The following is a 14155-nucleotide window of genomic DNA, read 5'->3' on the forward strand; positions in this document are numbered from 1 at the left end:
TGAACTCAGCGACTGGCCCCAGGGTGTCCAAATAGCCTTCTCCCCCTCCGACGTCCAGAGAAGGGAGGGTTAGTTCCTACACCTTGCAGTGTTTTCACACTTACCATGCCTTCCGATCCTGCGCTGTGTTGGAAATGGACCATGCACGTGTACTGGGACCATCAGACCTCGTGTCACGCTTGTTCTGGGACGTTCTCCCCATGGTTGCTCTTTCCCTCTGGCCAGTTGACTTAGTACGAGTTCTGACCCACATACTCCTAGGCCGTGGCTTGTCTTTCTGTTTCACTTTTTCTACAAGGAACGCTGTGCTGAATTTTGTTAGGAAAAGCCACCACTGTGCCTTGGTACTTCCTGGTAGAATCCAGTGACCTTGACACCCCCTGGAGCGCCCTTGTCAGCGCGAACGCTGGGCTGTCCCATCACCTCTGGTCTCATGTCTGTTAACGTTCAGATGCAGTTTGTTTTCTGACTTGCTAACTGACGAGTATCTCTTCTTGCCCACAGAATTCAATCCGACACAACCTCTCTTTGAACCGTTACTTTATTAAAGTCCCTCGTTCCCAGGAGGAGCCTGGGAAGGGGTCTTTTTGGCGAATAGACCCTGCCTCAGAAGCGAAGCTCGTGGAACAGGCATTCCGAAAACGGAGGCAGAGGGGCGTCTCCTGTTTCCGCACCCCGTTCGGGCCTCTGTCGTCCAGGTAAGCCCCTGCTCTGCTCCTCGGTCAGCATCCTGGCTCCCCCACACGTCCGCATTCACGGGAGTGTCTTTGGCACTGTAAACGTGGCACCTTTGTGTTTTTGAGCGAGACGATGTCAGGACAGTAAAGTTAGTAGGCGGACCACTGGCTGCGCCTTGGACGTGTCCGTTCTCAGAAGCCGAGACACAGGCGGTGGTGGGAACAGACCCTAAAACCAGAGAGGAGTGGAAGGGGCCTGCAGGGTTCTGTGGAAGCTGGCAGGGGGACCGACCGAGCAGGTCTGGTCGAGCTCAAGCACGCTGTCATTAACGAAGCCGACGTCAGGATGTGGCCGCCGTCTGCCCTCTGGTCGGGGCCCCTCCCGCTCCGTGTGCGCGCGGCCAGCCTGGTCCATCGGGCCGAGCTGCACGTGGACAGGCCCAGAGGTCTTCCCAAGGCCACCAGTCCAGGCAAAACATGGGGCAAGAGAGGGCAGATGCTCTCCGTTGGCACCTGGCGCTTTCCACCTCGTCGTGTAGCAAATGTGATTCCGTGAAAGGCTGCTCAGACATCCAGAAATGTCTCGTACAGGGTCTGCGGTGGTTCTCGGTGCCGTAGCCAAAGTAGAAGTTGGAAGAGAGGTGACAGTCATGGTGGTAAGGTAGGAATTCAGAACGTTTCAGCTGAGCTCAGAGTTTCCAGAACACCACACTGCTTGAACAGGGCTTGGAGAGAAATGTTGCTAGAGTAGCTCAGTTTGCTAGGGCTGCAGTGGGGGCCTACAGGCCTGGCGGCCGGCTGCGCCTCTCTCACGCTGGTGTGGCCAGAGGTCACGGTGGCAGCGGGGTGCGCGCCTCCGAGGCGTGAGGGCGTCTGCCCCAGGCCTCTCCAGCGCCCCTGGGCTCGTGCAGGCAGCTCCCTGACCTCTGCCTTCATCTCCCCTGCCATTCTCCCCGAGCGTGTCGGTGTCTCGATTGCCTCTTTGAGGACATCGGTCACTGGGTTAGGGACCATCCTACCGACTCCAAGGTCCCCTTGTGAGGCACGGGTGACTTCTGGGGACACAGTCCCGCCCGTAACAGTGACCGCCACGACATTGCACTTGTTAGATCAGCCTGTCGGCCGGCTAGGGGAGCAGTTCCGGGGCTGGCTCTGTGCGCCCAGCGCTGCCCAGGGAGCCCTGATAAGGGGTGTCTCTGGAGGACGATGAGGTGGGCCCGTCTTCACGGTCACTCTGGGAGTGAGGGACACAATCTCGTGAATCTGCATAGTGGCAGGCAGGAAATTCTTGGGCCCAGGAGGAAGCTGTGTGAGCTGTGTCTTAAGGAGAGGGAGGGACTCTCATGGCTGCAGAACCTGGATTTTTTTAGGAGGGAGGCAGTGGGTGTGTTTGTGTTGGGTGGGAGGCAGGTAGGAGGCAGGGTAGACTTGGTGCAGCGTTAAAGAGGGGCTGCCAGGAATTTGGGCTCCTGAGGTCAGAAGGAAGGCTGTCATAGGCTCGGGGGCTGGGAGGGACCTGGGTGTGAGCAGACGGGCTCCAGGCCTGGGTGGGAGGCAGACGAGCCAGCTGAGAGGTGGGAGAAGCAGGAGGACTTGAGGGCAGGGGGCGGGGGAGGGTGCCAGGTCTGTGCCCGAGGAGACCAGGGCGCCCACAGCACCCCCGTGTCTGGAGAGGCAGACGGTGTTTACTGTGGCTGGTGATAAACGCAGAGCAAAGACTGCTGCCCCCAGGCAGCCCCAGCGTCCTGCCTTGGAGAGTTTGCGTTGACCCTGGGATTCTGTTCGCGGGACCGTGCGTCCCCACGCTGCGCAGCCGGCCCCCGGCCAGCCCCAGCAGGGCACGAGCTGGACCACAGTGCTCTGTTTTAGAACCTAGGCGAACGGTGACGGAGGGAGCAGCCTTCCCCGGACTATTAGCCGTGCAAGCCGAATAGCCGGGCGCCCAAAGCCGATGTGCTCCTTCGGCCATGGGCCTGTCCTGGTGGGAAATTCGCGCCCATCCCACCAAAGCCTATGTCTTTAACGCTTTCGTGGAGGACCGGCTGGTCCCCTTCAGGAAGTAAGTGCTCTGGGAAGATAACGCAGCGTCCTATCGGGTAGCTCGTTGCCACCGCGGAACGTTATGTTAGTGGTGGAAACACCTCACGAGGACAGAGAAGCACCAGGAAAGGCTGATGAGGTGCCGTGTGGCGTGGATGTTGGCATGTTTGTGTTTTGCGAAACACCACTTTCGTTTGACCTTGTGTACTCACTACCACGGTCCTTCTCTTGTTCCTTCCGCAGGAGTGCTCCAGCTTCACCCACTCACCCTGGGCTAATGTCCCCTCGTTCTAGTGGCCTGCAGACCCCAGAGTGCCTGTCTCGAGAGGGCTCACCCATTCCACACGACCCTGACTTTGGGTCAAAGCTAGCTTCTGTTCCAGAGTATCGCTATTCCCAAAGCGCACCTGGTAAGAATGCTCTTGTCCCTCCTCCTGGCGTGGCAGAGCGGAGCCTCGCGTGCCCGCGGGCCTTAGAGGTCGCGCTCCTTCTCGTGCAGGCTCTCCGGTCAGCGCCCAGCCGGTGATCATGGCCGTGCCTCCCCGGCCGCCCAGCCTGGTGGCCAAGCCCGTCGCCTACATGCCAGCATCTCTAGTGACGGCACAGCCGCCCTCGGGCCACGCGATCCACGTGGTGCAGCAGGCCCCCCCCGTCACCATGCTCAGGGTGGTCACCACCTCCGCCAGCTCTGCCAACGGGTACATCCTTGCCAGCCAGGCCTCGGCAGGGGGCGCCCACGAGGCGGCGGGCACAGCCGTGCTGGACCTGGGCGGCGAGGCCAGAGGTAACGCGGTCGTGCGCTCACCGGGCTGGGATGGGTACGGCCGTCCTTGGTCTCCAGGACGGAGCCCGGCAGCCTGGGCCACGGGGCGCAGCGCCCACGTGCTGGGGCCACAGGCCGTCCCTGGGGGCCGATGGTTCTCAGGCTGCCGCCTTTCCTCCCTGCTACTTGCATTTTTGGGGGGTGCATGTCCTTTTAAATCCTCACCAGTCGTCCTCCAAAGCGTGCCCTCCTTGGGTGGTGGCGCCTCCAGGTGCGCAGCCCCCGAGGTGACAGCCCTGCGTCACGGGCTTGAAGTTGTGGTCGGGAGGGTGATTGCTCTGGAACCTCCAGCCGGGAGTCCTTAAAAGTCACGTAAAATAAAAAGTCGCCGCAGAGTCCTACGTTGGGCGTCTCGGGCCCAAGGGGTCATGGGTCAATACTGAAAATGCAGCCAATACGGCGGGAGCCCCGGCGGGAGCCCTTGAGCCGCACACGGTCTCCTGGGCTCCCGGGCCTCCACCTGCTGGCCCCGGCAGCCCATTCATAGCGTCACGATGACGAAGCATTTTGGAGAAAGAAGACCAGGGCTCCAAGTGCCGATCTTTTCATTCCAAATGACGTTTTCTTTCTCCGATTACGTTTGGGTTGGTTAAAGTTCAGGGTACTTAGATGTTTTTCTAAAACCCTAGTAATCGTTTTTTTCTTGTTTGGAATGTGTTTCATTGGTGGGATGTTTCTTTTGAGAATAGTCGACGCTTCAAAACCGCGGTCCGTTCCCCCCATAAACAGACTCCCTGCTGAGCACAAAGAGGGCGGGCTGCCCCGACAGGCGGACGGGGCTCTGACACGCCTTCTCCCCGCAGGCCTGGAAGAGAAGCCCACCATCGCGTTCGCCACCATCCCCGCCGCCAGCCGCGTCATCCAGACCGTGGCCAGCCAGATGGCCCCGGGTGTCCCCGGACACACGGTCACCATCCTGCAGCCAGCCACGCCGGTGACCCTCGGGCAGCACCACCTCCCCGTCCGGGCCGTCACTCAGAACGGGAAGCACGCGGTCCCCACGAACAGTTTAGCCGGCAGCACTTACGGTGAGGCCCTGTCCACACCTGCTCGGCTCAGCCCCGCCGGTCCGCCCATGGTGCCCATGGTGTGTCCACTCAACCCAGTGGTCCCCTCGCTGCGGCCGGCTTATTGAGCATCTGCGCCCCGCGGGCAGTGGGGTCAGGCCGAGGCCCGAGCCCTGCCGCAGAGGGAGATGGCCACGTCACAGCGCTCGTGCCCCGCTGGGTCAGACGAGAGGTCAGAGGAAAGGGAGGAAGGGAAGCAGTTGGAGGTGGGCAGGGAGGGTAGGTGCGCACGGAGCAGGGGTGCGGCTGCCGGGAGGGTGGCGGGGGGTGTTCAGTGTGCGTGGGGTGGTTCAGGGCAGGCGGCCCGTGTTAAGCACCTGCTAGAGGTGAGGGCAGGAGCCCTGGCTGTCTGCAGGGGTGTGAACGGCTGCAGCAGAGGAGGTCCCGGTACACGGGGGGCGGGCACCCAGGGGCCGGGCATGCTGGGAGCCAGGGTCCACTGTGGCCCACCTGGCCTCGCGCAGTGAGCGCGCGTGCTCAGAGCTCGTCCGCGCTGGTCCTCACCCGATCCCAACGCAGATCTCTCTTTCCTCCACTCCTAGCCCTCACGAGCCCCCTGCAGCTCCTGGCGGCCCAGGCTAGTTCGTCCACGCCGGTGGTGGTCACACGGGTGTGCGAGGTGGGGCCCGAGGAGCCGGCGGCAGCGGCCGCCACCCCAGCGACCCCGGCCACCGCTGCCACCTCTGCCTCTTCCACCGGGGAGCCCGAGGTCAAAAGGTCACGCGTGGAGGAGCCCAGTGGGACTGTGACGGCGCAGGCCGGCGTGATTGCGGCCGCCGGCCCGCAGGGACCCGGAACCGGGGAGTGAAGTCACCTGCGTGTCGGCCGAGTGGGATGCTCGCCAGAAGGGATTCTGGAGCCGGGCCCTGACCGCCGGCCTCCTGCCGCCTGTGGACCGTGACGTGGAGGCTCCACGCTGACCTGCGCACGTGCCGAGCGGACAGGGCGGCCTCCACCCGCCTGCACCCGGACACGCTCGTCCTCCTTGTTCTGTCTCCTGCCCCTGCTGTGGTTTAAAACAAAACACATAAACAAGTTCAGACAGCTGATTGTACGATTCGGGAATGCTTGTTTTTATTTTCCTTCTCCCTCACACCGTCTTCTCTCCCAGGCCTGTGGTCGAGGGCTGGATCACGGGCCGACCCGGCCACGTGCAGAGGCGAGGCTTCCAGAGCAGCCTTCGGCCCCGAGGACGGACAGAGGCCTGCACGGGAGGGGCCGGCGGGCATAAGGCCCGTCGGCCGAGCGGGAGGAGGCCGGAGAGAGGCAGGACCTGTCAAAGCTCAGACTGTTGTGGGCTTTTCGCCCTAAAATAGTGACCTAGAAAGTCTTGGCATTAATCGGGGAGAGGGGGATCTGGTTTGGCTTTGGACCCCAAATACTTCCTGTCTTGTTGAAACGCATTGAGGCTTAATCTTAAATCTGAGGTAAACGCAGAAGGAAGCTTGTGTTTGTGAGGTCCGCATCTGTGGACGGTGGCTGTGGGTCCGGGCTGCGGACAGGCATTAATCCCGTGAGGAGTCGCCGCTGCCGCTCCGTCTGCTAACTTCAAGAAAGATCGACGGCGCCTGGATTGGCTTTGGGGGCAGAGAGTTGTCTGGGTGAGGAGCCGGCGGCCCTCGTCCAGAGGCTCCGAAGCCAGGAATCCGTGAGCCCTGCGTCCTCTGTGGGCCTGAGGCCCCAGCGCCTGGACGCCGTGGGACGCACAGCGCTGGCGTGGGCCTCTCCCACCACCACTGTCACCGAGTCACACTCGCTTTCCCGCCGACACGTACCTCCTGCTGTGCGTCCCGCCGTCTCCTGCGTCTGCCGCTCTGGGGCCACGAGCGGTGGCCGCACCGCCCCTGCGCCCGGCTCTTGCGGACTCCGTCGGTCTTGCCCTCGAGCCGACGAGTGGCACCAGCTCCCCTGGGAGGAACCCCTGCCCTTGCAGACGCCCCTGCTGCCTGGAGCTGTCACCGGACGGGAGGTGAGCCCGCGCTGCCACATTTATAGCCCAGTTCGGGATCCAGATTATAGTTCTCCAGCTCCCCGTGGAGAACGTTCTCAGGAAATGTTAAGCGCGTCTGTGAAAAGTGACTTTAAACTGGGCTGGCCGCCTCGGCACTGGACCCCACCCGGCACAGCAGCCCCAGGCCCCGCACAGAAGCCCAGCGGGGACAGTTTTTCTTCCTGGAAGTAGCCTGTCCTCGGCATTAGTCTCCCCTCAGCAAAGCTGCCTGCCCCTCCCGCCCCGAGAGAGCGTGCGGCCCCTGGAAAGCCGCCGAGAGAAGGAGGCCTCGCGGGCCACGTCAGGTACTGGCTCAGAACGAGAGGGAAACCGGGGAACACAATCTCGAGGCCGTTCGGGCGAGATTGGCTTGTGTGCCGAGCGTGCCGTGCCCGACGGCAGGGCTCGTCGGTGGCCAGGGTGGGTGTGACGAGCTGTCTCGCTGCCACATTTGCCCGTTGCCGGGGCCACGTGCAGAGCATCCTCCTGCCTGGCCCAGGGTGACGCCTGTCCTGGCGTCCCTCAAGCCCCGAACCAGTCGTTTTCTATGGCACCAACCTTTAAGTGGGAAAAAAGCTCTTTTGTGAAATCCACACCTGTTGCCTTCAGTGACGTCGGGATGGAATTGGCCGGGTGTGCCGTCCTCGGTGATGAGAAGTCGCGCTCTGTTTCGCATCGACATTTTCTGTTGCTTTATAAACTTTGTCTTTTGCAGAGTCTGGTGTGCGTGAGAGGGCATGCGGGTCAGGTGGAGGCCGTGGCACGACACACATGGGCAGTTCGCCTCCTTGCCGCGGGCCTCACCTTTGAGGGTCTGACCCCAGGGCCTGCCTCCGGCTCACCTACTGCTTCTCCCCCACCGTGGTCATCGTTTACAGGGTCCTTGTGAGGGGGGTTGCCCAGGTTTGCTGGCACCATCTACAGAGAACACGGGACGGTCGCCCACGGACACGCGTCAAGCCTTTGCCTCATCGGGTCAGTCTGGCCTGACCCTTTGCTCTCCCAGCTTTTGAGACGTTTTGGTTTGTGCTCCTTTTTGGTGATGATCGCACTCTATTCAGGCAGTGGTTCCATGAGGAGGAAGCGCAGAGGGGTCAGAACGTCGGTGGTGGTATTCTGCCACGTGGAGAGCTCGCGCCTTTTCCGCTCCTGCTGGGACCGAGGAGACCCTGTGGGGTCAGCTCAGGCTGGGCCTTGGGGGAACGGCCCCTCGGGGTTCACAGACAGTGAGCTTCTGGATGGGTTTCTGGTCATCTGACCAGACAGCAGGCCTGGCCCCTGCCGGCACACGTCCTGGGATGGTAGCTGAAGGCCCAGGGCAGCCCGCACCTCAAGGAGACGCACCTTACAGCACAGCGGTCTGTGCTCTCAGAGCCGACCAAGGGATGGTCTCCACCAGCTGGGAAGCAAGGGCACCAGGCCAGACGTGACCCGAGGACTGCGGCCCTCTGAATCTGGCCTGCCTTGACCCACCGCAAGCGTGGGTTGTAGAGGGCGGGCCAACCCCAGCCAAGATCGGCAGAAGTGGAAATAGGTCAATTCTGGCATGGTGTGCTGGGGTCACCAAGGCCTCAGGGGTCCGAGGACCTTCTCTTTGATCTCCCAGGGGCTCGAGTGTGTGTGGAGAGGGCAGCCAGGCCAAAGGTGTGCGGCTTTGGGACGGGCCCACCTCCTCCTGCGCCGTGACCCAGGGCACGCAGGCCCTCTGCACCCGGTGGTACCAGGTTCCTCTTCCCAGTGTCCTGCTTGACCGGTCGCCACGTTCACCAGCACCAGAGACAGGAAAACACCCTCTCCGCACAGGAAGGAAGTCACACAAGTAACTACTTTTCAGTAGTGTGCGTTTCGCACCAGGTATAGTCTGGTATCGTGTTGGAAGGAGGAGGGTTGTACCCAGGGGTCACGGTGGTGGCACAGGGCCCAGTGCATGGAGCAGTGTGGGACACACAAAGCCACGGAGGCATGGCTCCTGGCGCCCTAGGGTGGACCTCCTGAGCTGTCTGCATCCTTCTTCCATGCTGAGGCCCTCCCAAGTACCGTGTGCTGGCCTCAGACGGGCCAGTGCAGTGCCGTGGGGAATCAGACAGACCGTCCCCTTTCCATCTCCTCTGTAAATTCTTAAAGGTTACGTGGCCTGCATCCCTCAGTGAGGTTCAGCAGGCGCCGGAACAGCCCCTAGTCCTGCCCCATGCTCCGGGGACGGCAGGACCCATTGCTGGGTCCACCGTGCAGAGTGGCACGAGGCCAGCCCTGGGGTTATGGGGTCTGTGTGCCCCTGGCCACGCCTGTCAGCTTCACTCTCCCGCAGGCTCGTGTTTGAGGGTTGCTGTTTTTTTTTTCTTTGTTTAAGAACCAAGCCAAGTAGAGAAGATGAGGAGGGTTTTCTGGGTTGATAACATGAGTATTCCGTGATTCTCGAGCTGGGAGGGAACGAGTTCAGGGTGGGGGTGTTGCCTCGGCTGGAGGGCGGGGATCCCCACTTTGCCTCAGGCAGCCTGACCCCAAAGGGTTCAGTGGGGACCCCCTGGTCCCTCTTCTGCTCCTCGCTGGGACTGGCAGAGGACTGGCTCAAGGCCTCGCGTATCACTGGGTCCGTGCTCTCGCTTCCCTGAGAACGGGTCTCCGTGGAGACCCAGAGTGATGGGTTTGACCCATCTGGACCACCTGCTTCTGCCCTGAGACACAGCCTTGTCCCTGGGACGCCAGAGCTCCGCCGTTAGTGACAGGGGGCCCTCCTGCATGTCACCCAGGACCCAGAAGTTCCACGGAAGCTCCGCCCACCACCAGGCGCTGCCGTTTGCCCTGCATTTTTACACGGGACTAAAGTGAAAATCTTCTTGGAATTAGTGAGACTTGGGGATCTTGTGTCTCCGTTATCCTAACTGCTGGTTTTGGCCCTCACCGTTTCAGCCAAGAGTGAGCGGAGCATCTGTCTCTAGGGAGAAACCCCACAAAGCACTTCGTCCAGTCCTGGCACCTGCTTGTCATTGGGGTGCACTTGGGAGAAGCAGGGATCCAGGCGGGGGTGGGGGGCAGCCGCGGGCCTGCTGCACGGAGCCTGCTGTGTAAGAGCCGTGTCCGCAGCCTACTTCCTGCGGGTTCTAGTTTCCCACTGGCGTCCCAGGCCGGCCAGAGAGTCTCCGGGGGGCTCTCTCTTCTTTGCTCCAACCCTGTTATTTTAAGAGTCAAATACAATTGGAAGAATCCTGGCTCCTCCTGCATTCGGGAATCTTGTTCTTTTGATTCATCCCACTATTTATCGATGGTTTACTCCATGTCAGAAACAGTAAAAGTGCCCGGGAGGGAGGTTCCTAGCCGCAGTAAGGGGGCTTGCCCTTCTGAGCTGTCTCCCAGAGTCACGAGATGTGTGGTGACCTGGCCCCTCAATGCCGAGCGAGCGGGCTGGGCTGGAACGAGGTCTGCGCCTCCGAGGTGGGTTTTCCCACACGAAGTCAATGGGTGTGAAGGATGTTCACCTGGCCTGTGGTCTCTTAAGCTCTTAGCCTCTAAGTTTCTGTGTTAACTGACCCCCATCTTTTCTTTTTTTTTTTTAATCCATAAGAAATGGGATTTAAAATCAAACATTTAAAGTTTGGCCCTTCCCTGCTTCCCTCCCAGCTTCCTTTCCGGAAGGCTTTCTGGATACCCTGTATTCTTATTTACAGGGCTCGGTTTGTATTTCAGGATGGGGGTCGGGGAGGAAAGAGACAAAAGTGTGACCCCGACTCTCGCCTCGATCCGCCGAGTTCAGCCCATGCCCTGCAGCTCGGCCCACGCGAGCTGAGATTTTTTTTTTTCCTTACCTGCTGGCAATTTTCCTGTAAAGATAATTTGGGGGGCGGGTGTTAGGGGTGTGTGTGTGCGCACGTGTGAGAGAGTGTTTTCTTACAGCAGCTGTCTAAAGTATTTTCTGCAGTACACGTGATAATCAGTGCTTTAAAAGCAGTGGTACCCCAGACAGTGGAAACTAGCTCATGGGATCGGAGGCCCCACCGTGCTGCCAGTTTCCACCACCTGTGTGCACGTCAGTCCACGGGAAGCCCAGGGGGGCCCAGACGCCCCACAGGTGGCAGGGAGCCAGCAGTCCCGTCCTCAGAAAGACGAGAGGCCCACAGCAGCTGGGCCCGCCTGCGTTTTCATTTCAAATGGGATACAGTATTTTTTTAATAAGGAGCCATACTTTTTTTTAAAAGTTTGAGATCTGAATGTGATTTCTAATTGTATCAGACATTAATGTTTTAAAGCTATAACAAAGTTTAAAAATTTCTACTTTTTGTTTTTCATTTAACTGTCCTTTTATTAAATTGTTGTATGTGGATGGGGAAGTTCGGTTTCTCCTCTTAGCATTTGTTTCTATAACCAGAAATAAAATTATATATTACAGAAATGAGCCCGGGGCTCCGTGTGGTCCTTGGGAGTGGCTCCTGGGGGACAGACGGGTGGATGGGCAGATGGCCCGGACACGCAGCCCCCGTGCGCTCCCTGGACAGGGGGCGCCTGACCTGAGGGGCCGCTGCTGGGGAAGGTGCGCGTTTTCCTGTTGTGCTCAGTAGCCCACTCCTGGGAAGGCGCGAATTGACGGGAGCTGCCCGTGACTTCCTGGCCTCACCGAGCCTCAGCGAGTTCCCTGCATCCGAGTGTTTGCAGCCCCAGGGACGGGAAGACCACCCCCCTCTGCCCCTGGCCCGTGGAGCCTCGCCCCGCTCCTGGGCACCAACAGCTCAGCTGGGGGATGCCCCGGGTGGCTGCGCCCGTGCACCCCCCGAAGCAGACCCTGGACAGCTGGGGTCCCTCCTGCCGGCACTCGGCCACATGAGACTTTCTGCCCCTGTGTGCATGTCGTCTCTTAGGTCTTGCTTGTTCTGGGTACTGAGGGCAAAGCGGAGGGCCGCGAGGCAGAGGTGGTCTGCCCGGACGCCGGAGTCAGACTTGATTCAAAGTCCGGCAGGGGTGGGGGGGGCTTTAGGCTGCAAGAAGCTCCATGTCTTCATCCACAGAACGGGCGCCCCGTCTCGCAGTGTTCCGTGCATCACGTGGCCCAGGGCACATCGGCTGTGGTGAAACCCCCTCTCTGCGGCGCCCGCCGGCTTAATGATTAAGTCCTCGCACGAAGAAGCGTGCCTCTGCTGGACTTGGCTCTCAGAGAAATGTGTGCTTGTCACACAACGCACCTTTGGTCAAGGTTCTCTAGTCCACGCGCCTGTCGCTTGTCACCTCTTGGAGTGTCAGTCACTGGCCTTTCCCAGGTCTGCAGGAGCCCACGGCTGTAGCAGACGCGTGAACACGGCTGTCCTTCACGTTACCCCGCGGACACCGTACGAGTCTAATGGTAAGCCTTCCCGCACCGGTAACAGGACGTCTGAGGATTTTGGCCAAATAACAAGCAAGAATGAGGATGGTAAGTCTCGAGAGCTATGCTGGCCAGTGAGCATCTTCCTGAAATGCACAGTTTTTTCAGTTTTGGTTTTGACTGAGACAACCATTTCTCACTAGTAAGACCTTAAGATTGGGGCGCCTGGGTGGCTCGGTCGGTTAAGCATCCGACTCTTGATTTCGGCTCAGGTCGTGATTTCAGGGTCTTGAGTTCGAGCCCCACGATGGGCTCCACGCTGGTCATGGAGCCCACTTAAAATATAAACAGAAAGATAGTAAAAATCAGACCTCAAGATAACATCTTACACAAATGAGAACTTTGTGAGAAACCGTCGTGTATCGTTACCGTTGGGAAGAGGCTTGGGGCGTGCGTGCGTCCGGAGAGAGAACGGTCCTGGCGCAGTGTGTTCTCAGAAGCGAAGCCGGGCTAGGACCGAAGCGAGGCACCACAGAGCGACTGCACATCCAGCCACGTCCATGGTTGCCGAAGCTGGACACACACCGAGGGTTCACCGACAGCGGGACGGCCGAGCGCTGGTAAGTCCCTGTGGTCCTCTCAGGTGTCCGGGGAAGGAGCCACAGAGAAGGCTCCACGCCGCAGGGCCCCATTTGTGTGAAGCGCTAACAGGCAGAACCGACCCACGGTGATAAGAGGAGGCGCCGGGGAGCAGCAGGGAGGGCTGGGCCGGGGTCAGCTTGCCACAGCGGCTCGCTACATCTTCAGGAATTTGGGCAGCCAGCTGCTACAGCCATTCTTCAAATTTTAATGATACAAACTTACAATTAAATACATTACATTAAAAACGAAGGTGGTAAGTACGCGGTTCCTCTCTTACTATCGTTTGACTCTATCTCTGCTCTCCGGGTCATTGCCCTCCCTCGTGTCCGTTCGGTTTCTGCGGCTCTCCCAGCGGTGCAGTGACGTCACGTTGGCAGCCTGAAATCTGCCGTTTGGGGGGTATTTGTACACGGAAATCATCAAACGCTACAGGTCAGCCCCTCGCCCCCCCCAAGCCCCCCGTCCCGGTGAGCCAGGTAAACATTTACCAGCATACCACGGATTAGTGGGAAGGATCACGGAGTTCACTCAAAATCTATGTACTTCGTATGTATCTTACCTTAATAAACATCCTTTTAAGCCACGAAACTAGTGCTGGAACTCCTTCCCAGGTCTCAGATGGCATAGGTCTCAACGCAGGTGCCGTGGATTTGCTGTGCGCGCCTCGGCCCAGGTGAGCCAGCGAACTCCCTCCACAGCCGTGGGTCGTGATCGAGCTACCGGCAGCCTCACTCTCAACCTCCTGTGCGCTTGCGATTCCGGGGTGGGGGTGGGGGTGGGGGTGGGGCCCCGCCTCTGCTCGTCAGCCTCGCCCTTCAGTATCAGGGAAGAGTGCGTCCTGTCCGACAGCATCCTTCATCTAACGATGTGACAACAGTAGGCGACTGCAGTTGGTTTCCGCAGCCCAGCTGGGGCTGGCCGCCTTGGGCCACCCCCAGGTGCCTCCCCTCCTAGCCCTGGGACCCCCCCCCACCCCCCCCCCACCCCCCCCCCCCAGCCTCCTAGCAGCAGCTGCGACTCCCCGCTCCCTTTCAGGTCTGCAGCCCTAGCAGGGCAGCCCCAGCGGCTCTCGGGACTTGACCTCTGCGACCCCGCATTCTCCTGGATGTCTTCCCACTGCTCTGGCCATTCCTCAGGGGGCGGCAGGCAGGGGACAGCGTGGCTGCTGGCTCAGCGTGCTTCTCCCCTGACAGGTGTGGACCTCGGGCACCTTACCCGATCGTCCTTCAAATGGTGATAATAAAACTCCGGCTCGGAGTTGTCCGACAGGTTCGATGAGATCACCAATGCGCAGTGCTTGGCCTTCCCCAAGGACCCCCTGTAACAGACTTCCCGACCCAGCTCCCCTCCTCGTCACTCTGCAGCTCCCGTCTCTTAACTCCTCGGCACCCGTCGCCCTCCATGCCTCCTGGGTACCATCAGGGCATCTCAAACCGCCAAGTCTGGGTTTCTGGCAGGTGAGTAGTTGGCCCGTCCTGTTTCCGCCCCTCTCCTGCATCAGGCGTTCCCTCACTGCTTATCCCTCTGAGGCCCCCCTGACCCACCACCCTGCCCGACTGCCTGCAGTACCTGCTCTTCATCCCCCCTTCATGGCATTTCCCACTACTAGGCTGCGGTGTGTGTTTG

The 14155-nt window shown here is 60.1% G+C and overlaps 1 protein-coding gene across 6 annotated transcripts in view; it reads left to right on the forward strand.

Moving 5' to 3' along the window:
* FOXK1 (forkhead box K1) overlaps nucleotides 1-10987 on the forward strand; it is an 86136-nt gene extending 75149 nt beyond the window's left edge. For all 6 annotated transcript variants that reach the window (XM_034988289.1, XM_034988290.1, XM_034988287.1 and 3 more), the window contains 5 exons: nucleotides 505-698; nucleotides 2961-3127; nucleotides 3217-3501; nucleotides 4344-4568; nucleotides 5150-10987. In XM_034988289.1, the coding sequence (XP_034844180.1) occupies nucleotides 505-698; nucleotides 2961-3127; nucleotides 3217-3501; nucleotides 4344-4568; nucleotides 5150-5415 (1137 nt within the window). In that variant the 3' untranslated portion in view covers nucleotides 5416-10987. The remainder of the gene's footprint in view (nucleotides 1-504; nucleotides 699-2960; nucleotides 3128-3216; nucleotides 3502-4343; nucleotides 4569-5149) is intronic.
* Nucleotides 10988-14155: the final 3168 nt, after the last annotated feature.

This window comes from Mirounga leonina, unplaced genomic scaffold, assembly GCF_011800145.1.
Source record: "Mirounga leonina isolate KUSES-001 unplaced genomic scaffold, KU_Mleo_1.0 Mir_454, whole genome shotgun sequence".
Classification (NCBI taxonomy): Eukaryota; Metazoa; Chordata; class Mammalia; order Carnivora; family Phocidae; genus Mirounga; species Mirounga leonina.